General features: G+C 42.5%; 1 protein-coding gene across 1 annotated transcript in view; it reads right to left on the bottom strand.

Moving 5' to 3' along the window:
• The window catches only part of GALNTL6 (polypeptide N-acetylgalactosaminyltransferase like 6), a 1,129,500-nt gene that overhangs the window by 5,679 nt on the left and 1,101,766 nt on the right, over nucleotides 1-22,055 (bottom strand). Inside the window, exon 11 of the mRNA XM_008705050.2 lies at nucleotides 13,162-13,311. Within this exon, the coding sequence (XP_008703272.1) occupies nucleotides 13,162-13,311 (150 nt within the window). The remainder of the gene's footprint in view (nucleotides 1-13,161; nucleotides 13,312-22,055) is intronic.

The raw sequence follows: 22,055 nt of genomic DNA, 5'->3' as shown, positions 1-22,055 counted from the left end.
AGGTGATGTACGGCTCGGGAATGAGCTCTTCTATGTAATTATGGTCAGTTTGTATGTGGTTCGTGTGTTTCAGTCCTTTGTCTAAAATACAACATGATTCAGGCCAGAGTTCAAGAAATAGCTATTGAATGCCTTTTATTTTCTGGTATGTATTAGGAGATTGGCGTAGAAAGATAAACTGAGACGCTTCTCTTAACCCAAGAAGTGGGGGAGACCAAGAGGTAAACGAGAAATGTATGGAGTAAAAAAAGTGCCAATGAGACTGTGGATGGAGGGAAATATAATGCATGAGGGTATCTGAGATATAGAGAGGAACATGGGAAGGGAGAGATGTGATAGCATTCAATCTATTCAACAAAAATTTATTTGGGACCTACTATTTACTAGGCAGTGTTTTAGGTGGCTAGGATATTTCAGTGAACGTCACAAGACAAAACCCCCCGCCTTCCTGGAACTTACATGTTAGAGGCAGGGTGGGGGTGAGGCAGTAGGGTGTAGACAATTAACAATGGGCATAATAGGTTAAAATATATAGATAGATAGATATAGCGTTCGTGTGCAAATTTAAATAGGGCAGCAAGAGTACACCTCATTGAGAAGGTGACATCTGGGTAGTCTTGAAGAAGGTGAGGGATTTAGCCATGCCAATATTTGGGGGAAGAGAGTTCCAGACAGAACAGCCAGGGCAAAGGTGGGGGGTTAGAGGAACAGCAGGGGGCCCCGGGTCAGGGTGAGGCAGAGTGGGAGGAGATATGTCAGAGGTAACGGAGAGCTAGCTCATGTCCTAGGGACCAGCAAGTCATTTGGTGTGACTGGACCGCAATGAGCAAGGTGAATTCCAGACAATGATATCCAAGAGATATCATGCAGAGACTGGGGTACATTGCTCAGGCTTGATTTTTCCTGTGTTTGGGAGGTGGCCACTGGAAGATTTAAAAAAAGGAACCACAGAATCCATATTTTGGGTGGAACATGCTAGTGGCAGGGAGGAGGATGGAGTGGGGACAGGGAGGCATTAGACCCTGGCCAAAAGAATAGTGCGAGGCCACTGCCATCACCCAGATTGAAGCTGGCAAAATCAAGACCCAAAGCAATGGGGGTGAGTTGGGGGTGACCTGAGAAATGATCTGAGAGCCATTTGAGAAGTAAATGGAGAGAACATTCTGATAATGGCACGTGGGGCCTAAGGTGGGGGAAGAAGTGGAGGAAAAGCAGTGTTGAGGCAAGAAAGGCAGGAAGAGGGACTGGATCAGGTAGCGGGGGAGGAGAGTGACTTCTGTTTTCGGTAGAACCAGCTGGAGGCAGCGATGAACCATCCAGGTTCAGAGGCCCAGTAAGCAGTTGGGTATAGACTGGGCCTGAGGCTAGCTCCTCCATGCACCATGGGGAGAACAGAGTGGCTCCCTTCCACTGACTCTTCATTTCTGGGTAACATACATTGAAAGAGAATGCTTTTGTGAGAGAGAGCTCCTTTCCGTCCAATGCCTTTGGTGTCTATTATGGATATTGTGAGGTGTTTTGTTTTTGTTTTTGTTTTTTACGCAGGGCTCTAACTCACAACCCTGAGATCAAGACCTGAGCTGAAACCAAGAGTCGGACGCTTAACCAACTGAGCCACCCAGGTGCCCCAAATTATTCCTAGTTTTTATTTTTTTTAAGATTTTATTTATTTATTCGACAGAGATAGAGACAGCCAGCGAGAGAAGGAACACAAGCAGGGGGAGTGGGAGAGGAAGAAGCAGGCTCATAGCGGAGGAGCCGGATGTGGGGCTCGATCCCAGAACGCTGGGATCACGCCCTGAGCCGAAGGCAGACGCTTAACAACTGCGCCACCCAGGCGCCCCATATTCCTAGTTTTTAATCCTATTTTGATCCCTGACAATAATCTCTGATGGTCACTTTGTCAGTGATACAGGTTTTCCAGCTGCAAAATGAATGGAGTGGAGAGGAGAGTGGGATGAGATAAGATTGAGAATATCTGCCTTCCCACCTCTGAATGTTGTGGGGAAGAACAAGGTTGATATATGAATGTCCTTTGTGTTCTGGAAGAAAGACAAATTAGGTAGTTGTTTCCTGCCTACTTTTACGGTTGGCATCTGGGGGAATGCGAATAATACGTTGATAGGCATAACAGGGACAAAGCAGTCTGACTGTCTGTTCTTTTCCATTTTTTCTTTGACAGGTAGAATTCTTCACAGGAGAAGAAAATTGGTTTTCTTGCATCAGTGGCTAATTTGGCCAATCAGAAACAAGGTTTCTTAAGGTCCTGACAGAGCCCCTTGGTGTGTGTGCTGAGACGGTGCCAGCCACAGCAGACCCTCAACCCCTACACCTTGCTCTCCCCGCCGGCTTTTCTGGGCTACAGGCAAGCGATATACTTGAGCATATCCTTAATTCTCCTGACAGTGGCCAGAATTATTAAAAAATCTAATCTGATCAGAGCCCTGCTCTTCAAACCATTCAAAGCCTTCTTGGTCTCTTAGCTAAATTCTTGACATAGCCGACAAGGTCTTGTATAGTCCTGTCCCTGGCCAGATGTCTGGGTTTATAGTTCATCATTTTCCCTCACACTCACACCTTCCAACTGGCTTCTCTCTGTTTTTCCAAGAAAGCCAAGATCTTGCCTACCTCAGGGCCTTTGCATATGCTGATATTTTATCTGGGGTCGTCTTCTCTGTTACTTCCTTTACTTACCTAATTCCTACTCATCTTTTTAGATCTCCATTTAAATGTTAGCTTGTCAGAGAAGCCTTGCTTACTTCTCTGACCTGGGTAGAGCCCAGTGTTTTGTGTTCTCATATTATCCTGGAACTTAATTTATTTAATTATTTTTGTCTGCCTCCCCACTAGACTGAAAGCTCTAAGAGTAGAGAAAACCCATCTGCTCCATATCTTGTTTCCGTCTGTCCATGGCTCTTTTTCTCCCCTCAGTAAACCTTCTGGGAGTCATATGAACATAATAATAATAGCTGCTATTTATTATGAATCTATGTGTCTGGCAGTGCTGAGTATTCTATGTAGATTTTCTCATTTTATCTACGTAAACCACATAAGCAATCTGAAGGGATAGTGAATGTGGACAAATAGGAAGCTAAGTTCATTTATTGATCTATTTAACAAATGCTAATTAAGTGCCAACTCTACGTCAACCAGTGTTTTAGGTACTGAATGAAAGAAAACAGAGAAAAACCCCCGCTCTTATGGAATTTACTATCTAATACCCAGCTATAGCTAAGTAACTAAAATGGTACAAAAATGTGCAATACAGAAATACAACTAATTAGCCCATATTTTCCTGTGTGTAAACTTGCTGGGAGAGCTAGAATCAAATCGGAAGATAGTTTGTTGAACACATAGTTTGCAATAGTTAGCATTACTTGAACTCTTAAGTGCCATGTGCCAGGTACATTTAAATTTGATTTAAGCATCACAACAATCCTCCAAGATAGAAACTATTATTATCCCCATTTTATGAATAAGGAAACAAAAGTGCGTAGTAAGGAAGTTTTCCAAGACCTCAGAGCCAGGATCCACACAAGAGCCTGAACACCAGTCTCCGATCCAACAGGACTTTGACCTCTAAGTTATGCTTCAGTGTTCTTCCTGGCTGAGCCAACCAGCAGTCCTACTCTACTCTGATCCTTAGCAAATACTAATTTAAATTTAAATACTGACTGAAATTGTTTGTAGTTGTTATTACCAAGATTATTTTCTGTTAGTCTAAACTTTGGCAGGCATTTAATTCAGGAAGCCTTTATCCTTATGCCTGGGATAGTCTGCGATGGAGCCTTTCTTGTTCTGAGTGATCGGAGAATGGCAATTAAGTTTGTTAGGATATTCTTAATTAGTAGGAATATTGCTAAGTTACTCGGAAACAGCACAAGTTAAAAAGTTGTGACAACTAAGGGAGACATACAAATAAAAACAGGATGGGACGATAACACTATTGGAAATGTAGTGTCATCGTGCTGAATGTATTTCCTTCCTGGGTGTTAACCGCCTTCTTGGTTGAATCCTTCATTTGATATGAAGATCATAACTTCTTTGGGTACAAGGATTTCAGTCTTTTTTTTTTTTAAGATTTTATTTATTTATTCAACTGGATAGAGATAGCCAGCGAGAGAGGGAGCACAAGCAGGGGGAGTGGGAGAGGAAGAAGCAGGCTCATAGCGGAGGAGCCTGATGTGGGGCTCGATCCCATAACGCCGGGATCACGCCCTGAGCCGAAGGCAGACGCCCAACCGCTGTGCCACCCAGGCGCCCCAGGATTTCAGTCTCTTATTACAAATGGAAGTAGGATGTAGACATTGTGCATATTGTTTTCAGCAAGGTATTTGAAAAGCCCCTCTCTGTTCTCTGTTGGGCAAGCTGGAGAAATGTGGGCTGGAGGAAATAACTATCAGGTAACTTTGTATGTGGTTGAATAACTTCAGCCAAGTGATGCTCATTAATGGACCAGTGTCAGCTCTGCTCTATGGCCGAGGGCTCGGTTCTTGCCTTGTGCATTGGGACGCACAACTTAGGTGAAGGCGTGCGTATCCAGTTCATGGTTGCAACAAACTCATTTGAGGGCTCATAAGTTAGATCAAAGAGTCAAAACCTAGGGTGAAGTAAATCTGGTGAGATAGAATTTAATAGAAACAAATGGATAGCTACACAAGTATAAAAGATGAATTATACAGGGAGAAGACTCTAGAGATGCAGCTGTGTGGCAAAATGAGAATAAGACTGTGGGTTTTTATACTGAAAATTTATTAAAAAGCACAGTACGTAAAGTTAAAGTCAAAAATCAATCAACTCAATCGTAACAGAGAATGCTAGAAACAGATTCGATTCCTTTGATCAGAACACACCCAGAATATTGTGTTCTGTTCTGGGTATCATGCCACTTTCTAGAACTATTTGGAGTGTGTTAAGAGTGAGTGTCCAGGAAGTGGAGGTAGATCCAAATTAAGTCATATGAAGAGTAGTGGCAGAAAATTGGACCATTTAATCAGAAGTAAAGAGTAAAGATAGGGCAAGCTTTGTTCAAATACTTGGGATCTGTATGCAGTGAAATGGATTAAATTTAAGCGGTGTGGTATCGAAGGCCAGGGAAGAACTTTTTAATACTTGGACCTTGAGAGCTTGTTTGGAGGTTCTAGCAGGGGAGCGCAGCTACTCGTATACCCTTGACCGAAGAACGGTCCTCCTCTATCGGGGAAGGTCGTCCTCTTCGACCGAGCGCGCAGCTTCGGGAGGGACGCACATGGAGCGGTGAGGGAGGAAGGGGACACCCGCCTAGCCAGCCAGATCAGCCGAATCAACCCTGGCGATCAATGGGGTGACAGATGTTGCAGCCAGATCGCCCTCACATCCAGAACTTTTTAATACTTGGGACCGTCCAGAAATGAATGGGCTGAACTGGGATAGTGTGACTGCCTAAGTATGACCAGAAGTCCAGGATTTTGTAGTGGGGCTTCATACATCATAACCCAAGTTGAAATACATGCCTTTTAATTAAACTCTTTGTATAGACTTTCCTCATTTTTTGGTCCTAAATCAATACCTAAGCAGAACACTTTAAAAATAAGAACCTTGTGGCCTTCCATCTGGCATCCTTGTGGACCAGCAGGATTTTATGAGCTGGGAGGCCAAAGCCCTGGCATATATCACAAGTTACAATAAATAGGCAAATGTAGGCACATGCCAAGAATTCCGCCCACTCACTTTTTAAACTAATGTGACTGTTGAAATGTTATCAATTTAGCCTGGAAGGAAACTTCTTATCTGTATTTCCTGTTTGATGTTATTTTTAAGCCCTTTCTTATGGCAGTTAAACTACAAGAACACCCTAGGGAGCAACTAAGAATAGGAATTTAAACTTTTCACTTTTGGTCTTTGGGGAGGCTGTGTATGTGGTTCGGAGACAAAAAAACAAACAAACAAACCATGTGTTAAGTGTTGTTGTTGTTGGTTTTTTTCTTCTTTTTAACTGAAGTATAGTTGACACGCAATGTTATATTGGTTTCAGGTTACAACATAGTGATTCAACAACTCTATACCTTATGCTATGTTCACCACAAGCACAGCTCCCATCTGTCACCGCACAACGCTGTTACAATACCATTGACTGTATTCCCTATGCTATACATTTCATCCCCGTGACTTATTCATTCCATGACGGGAAGCCTGTGTCTCCCACTACCCTTCACCCATTTTGCCCATCCCCCACCCCCTCTCTGGCAAACATCAGTTTCTTCTCTGTATTTATGGGTCTGTTTCTGCTTTTTGTTTGTTCGTTTGTTTTTAGATTCCACACATAATTGAAATCACATGGTATTTGTCTTTCACTGGCTGACTTATTTCACTTAGCGTTATACCCTCCAGGCCCATCTGTGTTGTTGCAAATGGCAAGATCTCATCCTTTTTTATAGCTAAGTAATATTTCATGACATATTCCATTATATATATATGACATCTTTTTTATTCACTCATCTATTAATGGACATTTGGGTTGCTTCCATGAGATATGTTAAATTTTATCCAGCACAGCTTGGGGTTCATGAAGGAGAAGAACATATCAATAATTGACCCCAGGAATTCTTTAAGCCATTTAAAATTGCTTATTTAGGAACTTCTATATATTAGACATCAAGCAGGCCATACAGAAGTGAAAGAAGAAGTTCCTGCTCTCGGGTAGTTAACATCTATAAAGGGAGACTAATTATGTAGACAACAATGTTCCTGGTACAAAAGAAGAAACAGAATGGTATAGGAATACAAATGGGGGTAAATTCCAACTAAAGCAGAGGGGAGGACCAGGGTAAAGGAAGTAGGTAAACACTGGAATTAGAAAGGGGATTCTCCACCTGGCTGCCGAGACACGAGAGTGTTTTAGCAGCCTTCAAAAAATACCAACACCCAGGCCTCACCTTCTAGAGAGCCTCAGTCAGGCTCACCTTATGTCAACACCATACTGCCTTGAATGTACCTTTACAATGTCCTGGAAACTGTGCCTTTAGAATGTTTGATATTTGTTCTTTTCCCTGGTCAACAGTTTCTTGGGTATTCTCGGCCCTTTCATTTCCATATAAATTTCAGAATCAGTTTATCAAGTTCCAGAAATAAACCTGCTGGGGTTTGGACTAACTTTGCATTAAACGTATATACCCTTTTGATAACTGTTATCTTCACCACATTGAGTCTTATGCTTGAACACGATAGATCTCTGTATATAACTTTAAATTCCACTTAGCAATGTTTTGTAGCTTTCTGTGTAAGGGTCTGTCACCTCTGTTGTGACATTTATCTTCATCCCTGTTGTGAGATTTATTTTGCTTTTCAAATGAAATTATTTTTGCATTTTCTATCTTCTTGTTGCTGGTATATAGACATTTGTGTTTCTTATATTTACCTTGCATCCAGGACTATTCTAAAGGTACTTAGTAATTTTAATAGTTTAAATGTATAATCTTTTGGATTTTCTATATACTATTTCATCTGTGAATTGACTGTTTTATTTATTCCTTTCCAATTCTCATACCATTTAATTTCTTAATTTTGCCTGGTTACTCTGGGTAGGCTCTCCTGTACTATGTAAAATAGAAGCGATGAGAGCAGACATTATATGTTATTCCTAGTCCCTGGAGGAAAGCTTTCACATTTCACCACGAAGAGTGATGGCTGTTGTGGGTTTTTGGATATCCCTCTTATTAGATTAAGTTAGTTTATTTCCATTAGGTTACCTTCTGTGCGGCTAAGACTATTTAGTCTTAGATGGTAAAAACTTGAGGATTCATAGATAGACTCATGAATATAAGGCCCCTTGACTTACGACAAAGGTGCTACTTCCATGCAGCAGGGAAAAAAATGGTCTTTTTAATAAATGGTGATTGATTGATTGGATATAAATATGAAAAAGGAATCAACTCCATATTACACTGCATCCATAAAATATTTCACGGAATTATATACCAAAAGGTAGAAGATTAAACAATAAATCTTCCAAAAATGACTTAAAAGACTATCTTCATGACTTTGGTGTGGGCAAAGATTTCCTAAACAGGACACAAAAGACACTAATCATAAAGAACAGCTCTTCCTCAAGATATTCTGTAGAGAAAAAAGGAAAGACATCAACTGGAATAAGATATTTACAATATGTATGTCCAAAAAAGCACTTTTATCTATCTATCTATCTATCTATCTATCTATCTATCTATCTATCTAATCTATCATCTACCTACCTATCTATTACCTATCTATCCAAAAATCTGTAAGAAAAAGCCAGACAACCCACGTTAAAAAATGGTCAAAAGACTTAACAGGTCCTTCACAAAGAAGATGTCCAAAACAGCTAACGAGCATGTAATATCACTCTACAACCACAAAATGAAAAGAGGAAAAGAAGAAACAGAATGCCAAGAGTTGACAAAAATGTGGAGCAACTGGATTCTCACGCGGTATCTGTACCCTGCCCATAGCTCTTCAGGCCTCACCAATTCAGTGCATGCTGGCCCAACCCCAGCAGCTGGCCACTGTATCTCACTCCCTAAGGGCTGCCTCTGGTCTCAAGAACAGTTTTGTCTGTAAGAGCCACAGCCCAGAGATGTCAGAGAACAAACTCCCCTCCCCTTAGGAGGATTCTTAACCACAGGTTGACTAGAGTGGTGTATGAATATCCCAACTCCCTTGCTCTCTGGTACATGTGCCATACCGTTTCCAGAGATCTTTAGTAGGAATGAGTTCTAATTGCTCACAGTGGTGCTTGCTTTATAACTCACCCTTTATTGACTCCCATCCCTTCCTTATTCACTTACCCACTTCCTACCAAGATTTTGGTGGGCCATCTCCCAAATAAAACACCCTCAAATTCTCACTTTATGTATACATCTAGAGAAACCCACACCAAGGTATATATTATACTTCAATAAAACTTTAGTTCAAAGGAAAGGGACATGGGAGATAGCTCTTAGTTTTTTGGGGGGTGGGTAATAATAGTTAATATTGCTTAGGATAGGTTGCTGTAGTGATGTGGTATTATAGGTTACACCTTACCACTATTTTCAGTGTAAAAATTGCATTTTCCACCCACACGAATATAAATTTGATCATGTGGTCGGAAACAGCTAATTTTTACATGGTTTCGTACACTTAATTATTATCCCTCTTATGTTGATAAGGAGGTTGAAAATCATAGATGCACAATAATTTATTCAAGATCACATTACAGTTTCAGGATGAATTAGGATGTGTTAGGCTTGATAGGAAATCATTATGGTGACTGGATTGGAAAGGGTCAGGATAAGAACTGAAGGAAGGCACTTTATCTTCTACTTAGTGGGAAACCAAGTAAAATTATAACACAGAGGAATGCAACAACCGGATTTTGTATGAACTCCTGACTTCAGCATGGAAGATGGGTTAGAGAGGGAAGGGACGGGAGGCAGGATGACCCTTACGGTAGCTCTGACAGTCATCTAGGGGGTAGGATAGAAAGGGCAGCCAGTAGGGCAGGGTCTGTAGACACGGCAGAGAGGACAGATTTTCAAGATATGGGCTGGGGGTGGGGGTGGGGGCAGACATGTCTTAGTGACTAATTAGATGTAAGGGTAGAAGAAGAGGGAAGAAAGTTTTTTGTTTTGGGTATCAGTTGATAATTTAAATATTTTCACTGTCACCAACAAGTCATTGTTTTTGTAAGAGGGGTCCCCCTGGTGGTAAAAGGAAACCAAGACTGGGATTCTTTCTTGGTACTTGCTCTTGTGGGACACAATTGTATCACTGAACCTAGTTACAGGCTGTAAAATAGGGGATCCCCCCTCCCCCCCCTGTTTTTGTGTTGGCAATGACTCACATCTAAGAATAATTGAAAGCTGGGTGGTAGAGTTGGGGGTAATAGGTATAGGTGGTCAAAAGGTACAAACTTGCAGTTATAGAGGAATAAGTCCTGGGGATGTAAAGTACAGCATGGTAACCATAGTTAATAATACTGTGTCGTATATTTGAAAGTTGCGGAGAGAGTAGATCTTAAAAGTTTTCATCACATGAAGAATTGTAACTCCGTGAGGTGGTGGGTGTATTAACTAAACCTGTTGTGGTGGTCGCTTTGCAATATACACATATGTCAAATTATTACATTGGACACTTAAGTGTACACAATGTTATATATGTCAATTATATCTCAGTAAAGCTGGGAGACGATACAAAAATCTTCCTGAAAAAAAAAAAGTACAACTGAAGGCCAATGGCCGCCAGTGGGTCAGAGAGTGGGACCTGACGACAGCCTTCACCCACTCAAGCCAAGTAGCTTCTGGCCACCTTCCTTCTCTGAGAAATTGCCCTGTAGCTCGGAGGAGGGGTTGGTTGCTATCAATGGTGCTGAATCCAAAAGGCATTGGGGAACTCTCCCAGGGAATACCAATCTTTTTTTTTTTTTTTTTTATACCAAAGAATTTAATGTAAATGTAGTGGTAAATACATTGCAAATAATTGTCATTAAAAAGGAACTAAAAAATTACACGTTTAAAGTATGTGCTTTTTCCCCACCACCTTTAAGTTATGGCTAGTACCAACATTTTAAGTACTGAAATACTTAATGCGATGATCCACTTTCACATAATTTCATGACCATATCTTCATCTTTATTTTTAAAGCAGTTGACCATGACTTTTGGTTTCAGTTATGATTTCTTAAGGGCACGGCAGAGGGAAAAGTAGAGGCCTTAAGCCAGATGCCCCTGAGTCTGAATGTTGTTTCTGGCAAAAACATGCCGGTATCGGTTTCTTCCTCTGTGAATTATACATAATAGTACCTAGGTGGCTGGAAGTTGGAGGTAATATGCCTAAAGCACTAGCTCAATGCCTCCTTAACAGTTGGAGATGATGATGTTGATTATTACCTTCGGAGCTTAGGAGATGGCCCACCGCGGTCCTTTAGGCAATTAGGAGAGTCTTAGGGATCCTGTTTATTCATGAATATGCTAATACAAAGACGGAGCTCCAAAGCTGTCTCGAAAGATGCGAAACTATCTGGAAGCCCCCAGGGCCACGTAGTGCATCTAAATAGACAAGGTAACACCCCAGAGAGGCTTCTCTCTTTGTGCTTTCTCTCTCTATGCCTTGGGAATAGCCCGTGAAATAAACAACAAGTGCTTTCAAAAACAGGTGTATTTGAATAAGCCTGAGTCATCGACTAGGATGAGATATTTCAGAAACTTTCCATTTTGAGCCTTTGGCATGTTCCTGATTATGTATAAATACCTTGTTTGTTATATAAATACACAGTGAATGTAACCTTTTGCTAAGCAATGCAAGGCCAGCAGCTACAGAAGCCTCTGAGAAAGGAGCCACAGCACAATTGTATCCAGTGGGTCCCTTTCCCAAATCCCTTAGGGTCCTGGAAAGGTTTAAAATGTTAAAGCTGTAAGAGTTACCTCTTGAAATCACCACAGCCGTTTTTTTCCCTCTCCAGGAGCTCTGTGCATGTGTATTAGTTGGTTTTATCCATCTGTAAGCTTTTGTAAGCTCACTAATGAAAACAACTGTATTTTCTTGGCTTAACTGCACGTTTTTGAGTGTTCTGTCTCTCATGCTATAAATGTGCAATAATGAGAAATGGTCTGATCATCAGGGACAACCAGCATACTAGGCGAATGGTGAATCAGGTATTTTATTGATGTGCCCAGAAAGGAACTTCTTAAAGGTCAGAATATAACCATAAAAACAAAACAAAACAACTTTCTTATTGCATCACCCATAGATTGTATCATATTGAATAATAAAAAGGGTTTGGTAAGATTAATCATTTGTGATGCCGTTCATAAGGGAAACAGAAGGATACAACTGATGTTTCATACTTTTTCTGGACACAGAGTCACAGAGTCACAGTTGGCCAGAGGCTGTGGGGGGTGGTGGTGTGCAGAAGAAACTAGTACGAATGAGTCTGCCTTTGAGTATAATTTTAGGTGCCCGCCCCTGAAAAGTGGATACCAGAAAGCTTAGTAAGTGGGGGAACAAGTATCAAAACCAGTGGTTCCCCCATATTGATTCACTGCAGATTTTTCCCTTTTAGCTTTCCGTAATTCCAGGGGATACTAAGTTTAACCTCGGTCACGGGAGAGCCAAAGTGCATGATTAAAGTGGTGGGTATGACATTGTCTGTATAGTTTAGGAAGTCCTGCCCTAAAAACCAAAAAAGTTGAAAAGAAATTTGTGCGGTATCTTAAAAAGTTATCAAAAGGCAACTCGATGAAAATATTTTAAAATAAAAATTTCATTGCTCTTAATCAACTCACTAAAATGTGATTTTTATATTTGCTTTAGAACTATCTTTTTCTATCATTAAATGTTAACTTTACAATTTTTTAAGCTTAACTTCCCCAAAAAAGTTCTCCTTAGTTATCCTTGGGCGGGATTTTGGCCAAATTACAAATGGGTCAGTCTGTAGAAAGGTGGCAATGATTACTCCTACATGAGTGTGGATTTATGTAAATCTAATTGTCTTAACCCAAACAGCTCCCAAGCAAATGAGATTGAGATATAAATAAATGGACGTCTTAAGTGTGTGTGTGTGTCTGTGTGTGTGTGTGTGTGTGTGTGAGAGAGAGAGAGAGAGAGAGAGACTTGAGGTTCTCAGAAATTACATTTGTTTATTGGGTACGTGGTCCCTCCATTTGCAGTTGTCTGGGCTAAGACTAGTCCCTCCACCTGCAGTGCGTGTTCTGGCTCAAGGCCATTTTTCTTTCTTTTTTTTATTTTTAAAGATTGTATTTATTTATTCGTCAGAGAGAGACAGAGAGCGAGCACAAGCAGGGGGAGTGGCAGGCAGAGGGAGAGGGAGAAGCAGGCTCTCCGCCGAGCAGGGATGCAGGACTCCATCCCAGGACCCTGGGATCATGACTTGAGCCGAAAGCAGATGCTTCACCGACTGAGCCGCCCAGGCGTCCTCAAAGCCATTTGTCAATCATAAGTGATTGTGATGAGTGTGCACACGGCAAGCAGAACCAAAAACGATGCCCCTTCCAGCACACCCTATCTTTCCTTTAATCTTTGCTGGTGGTCTCCAAACGTGTATACTCGTGTCCAGGTAACAATTTAAATAGAAACGTGTGTTAACGAACTTTTGAGTTAGGAAACAAGCGCAGCAGTTGGGGAATGCCTGCAGGGAGATGAGTCTTACCTTTCTGTATCCCCAGAGCTGGTTCCCCTTCATGCCATGACAGTCATAGAGAGTGACCGGGCTGCTGTGTGAGATTGCATCGAAGCAGAATTTTCGGGTGTGCAGTGGCTCACCGGGGCGAATATCTTCTCTCCATCCAAAAGTAAAGAGCTGGCAAAACAACAATAGCAGAAAAGCTACAGTGAGCTTAATTTGGAGAGTCTGGAGAGTGGGGGTGGGGGCGGGGGAGGTCTTTTTAGCAATGTGGAATTCGTGCTTTGTGATCTACCAGGAAAGAACTCCATCTAGGCATAATAGAGGTGTTGAAAAAGGCATGTATCATAAAGCTCTGTAGCAGCAACAGTGGCACCTTTGGCTTGGGCTGTCAAAAATACAAATGAGGAGTTTCCAATTAGGTACCAGGAAAAATAACAGAGAGGTGGCGTGGAAAGAAAGAAAGGGCGGAGGGGAGGAGTGGCAAGGGGAAGGGGGAGGGGGAGGGGAGGGGGAGGGGAGGGAGGGAAGGAAGCTCTTTAATGAAGCTCTTTACATTCTTCATTTAGATAAAATGGGACTGGATCAAATGCTGCACAGTTAGCCCAAATAAGCAGATTAACTGCGAAAAGACCAGGAGCCGAGTTGAACTGGATGGATGCTAGCAGTTTGAAAAATTTGATTTAAATGGAAGCTGAGCTTAATGAAGTAAAGAATAAGCAAATTAATTTTCTGGGGTTGGTATGAGTCATTCAGCTGGGCAATGGAGAAAGTTTTGGACTGTAACACATAGTAAGATATATAGTCTACTCATATACGCAGATTCCTCCCCCCCAGAAGAAAACAGAAGCTTCACAAAAGGATATTTTCCTTACTGCATTTAATGGACTCTGATACTCCATCCGATCTTTCCCTCTTTTAGTCCACTCTGTCCTGCCCATCCCATCCGGAGGCACTAAGTGGATTTTACAATATATTGAATTAAGGAAAAAACCCACTTCGGTAAGGGATCGGTATTTGCTTGAGTTTGAGCTGGTCAGCCATCTGAGGAGTTTGGTAGGAGAAATCCTCAAGGAAATAGGAAAAGAGACTGGACAAGCCCTATGCTTTCTTCCAATTCTAACACTTCAATGAGGTCATGTAATTCTTACACTGAGACAGACTTCAGGCGGCCTTGGTGAAGCCCAGCTGTGACTTGCAAGGTAAAGAGCTGTCCTGTTGCTACAAAGCCCGCAGGATGCTGAGCCCTGTATAGATACCACACTCAGCACCCACCAGACCCTCACAATAGTTCCATTTTTCCCTCCCAGCTGGCTAAGAAAATGTAGAGTGGCTACCAAAAACAGTGACCTGGGGGGGCAGACTACAGAAAACTTGAGAACCCTGGACCAAGTGGTAGGAAGGAAATCGGAAAGAAATGCTGTAAATCGGACACAGGGAAGCGGATTGCCTGAGTAACGGTGAGTGACTACGTTCTGTTTCCCTGGAAGACAGGACACAAGAGAATGCTTTAAATAGAAGGACAAGAGTTTCAGGTGAGGCATGTGAAATAGATTCATGAAGAGACATTGTGTGGTCTTTCTTCCTACAGTTCCCCCGCCCCCGGCCCCAACTAGGATTGTAGACTGAGACATTTTTAGATTCATGTAAATCCCATGCAGGACAGTCAAGGAAAAGTGTCCATCAGCTAGGTATTTCTGATTTCCTTACTCTCTTTGTATCAGAGCTCACTAGTCCCTTGGCTTCTGAAATACTGGGTTCCTGTTACCCTATTCCTCTATTTCGCTCATGTCCTTCTTGTATCTGTCTTCGACACAGGTGCAGCTCAGTGTTCTCCCTTGGACCTTGTCCTCGGGCTGCTACTGGGCATGCTCAGTCCAACTCTCGCCAATACGGTGATAACTTATCATCTGCGATGTGTCCAACTCCGTGTAGGATTTCCCACCTGCATGCCCCATGGACATCTCAAATTCAAAATACCCTAAATTCAATTGCTTTTTTCCTTCCCAGCCTGCCCCTACTCCTTCATTTTGTTCTAGTTGGTGGTCATGGTACTCCCTTGCCAAGCTGGGAGTCTCTTCTTTTAACTCCTTTTTGTCCCTAACCCTCATTATTTAATCAATTAGCAAGTCTTACCATTTTTGCCTCCGACTATTGCTGAAAGTCGTCCCTTCCTCTCTATCTCCACTACCTTGGTTCTCAGTATTTCTTGTCTGGAGTACTGAAACGACTCCCTGATTGGTCCTTCCCACCTTCCTTCACAACCGTTTGACCATGTTAGCTCTCCACCTGCAATCTCGCCGTGTTTTCACATAACCCTTGGAGAACCCGATGTGGGAAACAAAGGCAGAAGAGAAGTGATTAAATTTCCTTACTACCTACAGCCCATTGACAAGTCCTTGAAACAGGCGGAGTGACATTCCTCTAGGGACTCAGCTGCCTCCAGACTCTTTGCTAAGGGTAAAGGAATCCTAGCCTGCCCCTCCCCTCCCCTCCTCCCCTCCCGCCCCCTGCCCTGGCCCCCACCCCGATCCTGGATCCTGTAAGTCTACTTTAACATATAAAAGTTCCTTTAGAAATTTCCTTTATCTCCACCCTCCAAGATACGTGTTGGCGCTCATCCCCCAAGCATATACATCTGAAGGGTCTCACAACTAAGGTTTTATTAGACGGTAATACATGACCTTTTCCCAACAATAGCTAGCCCCCTCCAGGTCCTGGAAACCTTGCTTGCAAAATTCCTTAGAGACTTACGCTATCTCCAACCCCCTTCCTGCTTGAAAGTATATAATTGGCCGCTCTTCGTGACCCCAGTGCTGCTCTTCCTGCCCAGGGGTCCCGGCCCTGTGTTTTAATGAAACCACCTTTTCTCACCAAAGACATCTCAAGAATTCTTTCTTGGCCATCAGCTTTGAAGCCTAATGTCTTTCCTACATCATTTAACATATAAAGCATTTCCCACAATCTGGCCTTTGCCATTTTTCCCCAGCTGCATCCCTCTTCCCTTAGTTTATGTTCCAGCAACAACAAAACATTTGGAAGTTGCTAAGAGAGTGAATGTTAACAGTTCTCACCACCAGAAAAACAAATCCTGTGACTATGAGTGGTGATGTGTGTTAGCTAGACTTGCTCTAGTGATCACGTTGCAATATGTACGAATACTGAATCATCATGTTGTATAACTGAAGCACATATCGTGTCGTATGCGAATGAGATCTCAATTCAAAGACATCTGTAGTTCCTTGCACTAATCAGGCTGTATTTTGCCTTCTGTGACTTTGCTTATGAAGTTCCTGTGGTCGGGAGCCAACATTCAGCCAACCTAGCTCACACTCATCAGTTCTCTGAGATTCAGTCCAGGGGCCAGGTGCTGGGGGAGAGGCAGAGGGAGAGGGAGGTGGAGAGAATCTCATGCAAGGCTCGATTTCATGACACTGAAATCCTGACCTGAGCCGAATTCAGGAGTACCACCCTCAACTGACTGAGCCACCCAGGCCCCCTGGCTTATGTATTTTTTTTTTTTGTAAGATTTATTTACTTATTTGAGAAAGAAAGCGAGGGAACGAGGGAGCGAGTGGGGGGAGGGGCGGAGGAGAGAATCTTCGAGCAGTCTGCCTGCTGAGTGGGGATCCTGACTCAGGGTTCCATCCCACCACCCTTGAGACCATGACCTGAGCCGAAACCGAGTCGGAGGCTTAACTGACTGAGCCACCCAGGTGCTCTGGCTTATGTATTCTTTCACAGATAGTCTTTTTTTTTTTCTTCTTTTTGCTTTCTTAATTTTTACTTTTCTTATTTTTTATTAAATGGATCTGTTAAGTACAAAAGAATTCCTGTGTTAAAGCAAACATCAACAAATTCTTCTCTTGATAGACGTCTTCATCTATTGTCCCAGTTATATCCCAGAGCTCCTTAGGTGACTTTTATTTCTTGTTTCTAGGTTTGTCATTATAGTGCGATAATCATTCTCTGATTTGTAGATTGGTTGTTAGCTGGTAGTCTCCATGGTGTTTTATGCTGTATCATCACCATCATCACCATCATCACCATCATCACCATCATCATCTGTCATCACCATCATCACCATCATCACCATCACCATCATCACCATCATCATCATCACCATCATCATCAGTCATCACCATCATCACCATCATCACCATCATCAGTCATCACCATCATCACCATCGTCATCATCATCATCACCATCATCATCATCATCACCATCGTCATCACCATCATCATCATCATCACCATCATCATCTGTCATCACCATCATCACCATCATCACCATCATCATCATCATCATCATCACCATCATCATCATCATCAGTCATCACCATCATCACCATCATCACCATCACCATCATCACCATCATCACCATCATCAGTCATCACCATCATCACCATCATCATCATCATCAGTCATCACCATCATCACCATCATCACCATCACCATCATCACCATCATCACCATCATCATCATCATCACCATCACCATCATCATCAGTCATCACCATCATCACCATCGTCATCATCATCATCACCATCATCACCATCGTCATCATCACCATCGTCATCATCATCATCACCATCATCACCATCATCATCATCACCATCGTCATCATCATCATCACCATCATCACCATCATCATCATCATGATTACGTGGTGATTACTTTCCTGCACCCCAAGTGACATTTCCAGATTTTATCAACTGCTTTATTCTTCTGCAACTACCATTAGCTAAATTTTTTCTCTTTTGTCTTCGAAATGCTTTCTACAGCTATTTTTCTTATCCTAATGGCCATGTCAATCCAATCAGGCACCAAGCTTTTCATTCATTAGGCACACTTTCTCCTGTGCAATTTTGTCGAACCAGAAACAAGTAGGCATTATGAATGTATTTTCATCGTTTGCATTTTACGATGTTATTGTGACATTTATAGTTTGTCTCTTACCCCTGGGCTGTTCCTTACTGATGGAAGGATTTAGATTTCATTCAGATTTCCTGTACAATAACTCTTGATTTTTTTCAATCTCAAATCCTCAGTTTTAGAGTAAATCGATGTTAATCTCTCCACTTGCCACTTTTAAGTGGTACTTGTAAATATAGATCCAGGACGATACATAGCTCGTACTTCTTTGCTTTACTATCAATGTGGTATGTGTAATGTTGCCCGGGTTTATACCGTATCATATGAATAAGCTCAACTAGACTTTGTACTGCAAATACACCCATCACCTTGAGCTTGCTACCTGATTTGAGAAGACTGAAAATATTTTTCTCTCCGTGGATGGTTCTATTTTATTTCCTTGTTATGTGGTTGGCGGAAATCTGAGCCACTGCATGTTCTAGTCGGTACCCAGCCCTGTTCTGAGTCTGAGGCTGTGTATGCCAGAACCCGTCCATTACCACATACGCTGACTCGCTTGCATCTCTGTGTGCACAGCTCCTCTCCAGGTCACTCTGCCACAATGCACAATGCTTCCTCCCCAGCATGAGATCAGAGCCTGCTGCCCGTCCAAACTGTAGGCCACAGAAGGCTCTACTTCCTCCCTTCCCCTCTCACTTGGACTCCTAATGGCATTTGGAGGGTGTTCTTTCCAGACCGTACAGTCTGATTAAGTTCTCTTTGCTTTTTCTTTCTGGGTCCCTAAAGGAAACTGAAAGCCAGCACACAATGCTACAGTGATCTCAAACAGCTTAAATAGAAGGCCCTGGAAAAATGAATCACACAAATTGCTTCCTTCACAGAAGCCAAATTAGACATCACTGGTGTTCTGCAACAAGAGGCATTTTCTTATAAAGGTGCTTTGGTAGACGATCCTTTATTTCTCGTGTAACGATTTTGTTTATTCATCTGTGTTTTATTTTTGCCATTTGTTAAAGAGGATCATTTCAACTCTAATAAGTGCACCTTGTGGGTTCTTTGAATGCTTTTGAATAAAAAAGAATACCTATAATTTTCCTGCTCTGATATACTTCTTTTTTCACCCAGGCATTTTAATCTAAATGGAGGAGAACGAGTCTTAATTCATGTAAGTCATTGAGTAATACAGTGAACAAAGCTTACAACTAATTATTGGGGGAAAAAAAAGTAGCTTGTAATGTTTTAATCACCAAGCCAATATATGGTGATACGTATTTCAAAGATGATTCATTTTTACCTCCCGTCAACTTTGTTTAATCTCCCTGTAGCTCTGTTTTCAGAATCTCTAGAGACCAGGAATCTTTTTAAAGAGCTGTATTAACTGGTCTTTTTGTGCCTCATATAGTTGTCTGCTTGTCTGGTGCTGCCCTCTGGTGACTATTTCTTGAATTACATGACATAGGTTTTAGCAGTTCAGCACGAGGGGGGCGAATAAATCAGGCATTTTTAAAGTGTATGCAATATAGTTGGTTTTATTTATATTTATTTTTCGGGTGTCAAATAAAATCTGTGATCCAGAGTATATTTCATTCTAGAACATTCCAGGGGACAGAACTATGAAACATGATTCAGGCCTTCAGACAAGTCATACTTCCTATCAGCGGGCTGGCTAGGTGTGTTTCCTGGTTGGGCTGCACAGGGGTGGTAGAGAGGAATTTAGCCCCACAGACATAGATTTGCCATATGGCATGCTTCTTTTTCTTTTTCCTTTAAAAAAGTGTCCTTTTCCACTCTAGATGTGAGTCCTACTGATAGGCCTCTGAAGCCTTCCCTCTTGCTCCCAGGGGGAACTCAGAATTACTTCTTGGAGATGACAGGACAAACTATTCCTTGCATCCGTGGTAACATCCCTGTGGTGCTTCCAGAAGAAGGAGGGGTGCTGATGTTTCATTCCCGCCAGTAAATCCTGAGCCACAGAGCCTTCTTTCTTTATTTTTTAAAGATTTTATCTATCTATTTATTTATTTGAGAGAGAAAGAGAACAAGCAGGGAGGAGAGGCAGAAGGAGAGGGAGAAGCAGGCTCTTTGCTGAGCAGGGAGCCTGATGTGGGGCTCGATCCTGGGACCCCGGGATCATGACCTGAGCCGAAGGCAGCCACTTAAGTGACTGAGCCACCCAGGCGTCCCTGCAGAGCCTTCTTTAAAACCCACCTGATAAGCGTCTGCACACTGTAGGATATATTTGAGTGAATGATAAATAGTATTTGGTTTTGGCAGCTGCCTTGGACCTGAGAGAAACTTCTCATTTGGTGTTAGTATAAAGTGATCCAGGGGAGGAGATATCATAAAGCGGAAGGGAAAGTACATTTATTTTGCCCCTACCACACATGCAAGATGCTGTTATATCATAGACATGGTTTATTGCATAATAAATCGGTTTGTGGGGTGAATATTACTGTTCCTATTTAGAGGTAGAGCAACTCCAGCTTAGCAAGATGTAACAATTTCACAAGGTCACCCAGGTTCATGTGGCTGAATTCTAGGCAGGCCTGATTGCAAGGCCCACGATCCTTCTGGAACACCACGAGGCTGTGGATGAGAGTGCAAGGGCCGGGTGACCCATCGGGGAGGGGCAGTGTTGGTTCGTGGACTGTTGGTGTTAATTCTGGACTGTGCTGTGTACGGTACTGGGTTCACTGAGGCTTTCCGGGTTCATGCTGCTCTGCACTGCGATGTCGGCTACACGCGGGGTAGGACGGGACAGCGGAGGGGAGGACAGGCAGGTGCCAACAGGGTGCATCTCAGCGTCCCTGAACAGCTCTTCAGGATCTGAGGCTGGGCATGCTTTGTCTTCACTAGTTTCGTATACAAGACGGATAATGGAGGAATATAGCTATAGGAGAGAACTCGAGCCTTGCTGAAAACTGCTTGCCTACAGTTTTTGGTTTTCATAAGAGAGGCATTATGGACAATTATGGGAAACAAAGCACAGGCCGTTTATACTATCCTGAATGTGGGATGTAGCCTTTTGTAGAGGGAGAGAGGGGAGTGGGATAGGGAAGGCGCTTTACTGTATCTGTTTAAAAAAAAATATGGCAATAACCACAGATACTTGTTAAATCTGTGTCATGAGTGTGCCAATGTGGGCTATAATGTTTTTTATAGTTCCTTATTTGATTTTTTTAAAAAGATTTTATTTACTTATTTGACAGAGAGAGACAGCCAGCAAGAGAGGGAACACAGGCAGGGGGAGTGGGAGAGGAAGAAGCAGGCTCCTAGCAGAGGAGCCTGATGTGGGGTTCGATCCCATAACGCCGGGATCACGCCCTGAGCCGAAGGCAGACGCTTAACAACTGTGCCACCCAGGCGCCCCTGATTTCTTAAAAAGATTTTATTTATTTATTTGTCAGAGAGAGAGAGAGAGCACAAGAAAGGGGAGCGGCAGAAGGAGAGGGAGAAGCAGACAGCCCGCTGAGCAGGGAGCTCAATGACTCTGGGCTCAATCCCAGGACCCCGGGATCATGACCTGAGCTGAAGGCAGATGCTGAATGACTGGGTCATCCAGGAGCCCCCCCCCCCCATTTGATTTCTCATAGTTAAAAATTAAGACAATTAAAAGGGGCAGACACAATTCTACTCACTATCTTTTCTCTTTTGCAAGTGACACAGTGTGAGGAAAGTCCCTTATAAAGACCAACAGTTTTCAAAGGGGGTCAGGAGTCGCAACTCACTTAAACAGAATTGCACGGAAATGCTTTTCAATCAAAGGCAACAAATAGTTCTAAAGTATCCCGGGAAGTCCATGTCGAGCTCTCACTGCCTGGAAGTCATCCTTCAAGTGTAGGATTACAGACTGCTACAGCAACAGGTATGTGTGTGAAGTGTTCTTTCCGATATATCGCCAGAGGGGAAAGTAAGATTAGATGAAGTCGCAAAAAATTTACAAAATAACAAAGAGTCTTTCAATAAAACTGTGAAATTTAGTTGGAAGATTACATGGCACTCTCCAGGCTTTTCATGGTTTGAAGACTACCATTCTGGGAAAGGA

The sequence above is a fragment of the Ursus maritimus genome, unplaced genomic scaffold (assembly GCF_017311325.1).
Source record: "Ursus maritimus isolate PB19 unplaced genomic scaffold, ASM1731132v1 scaffold_11, whole genome shotgun sequence".
In the NCBI taxonomy this organism is placed as follows: domain Eukaryota; kingdom Metazoa; phylum Chordata; class Mammalia; order Carnivora; family Ursidae; genus Ursus; species Ursus maritimus.
The sequence above is the reverse complement of the archived record's forward strand: the minus strand, read 5'-3'. Positions and strand labels throughout refer to the sequence as shown.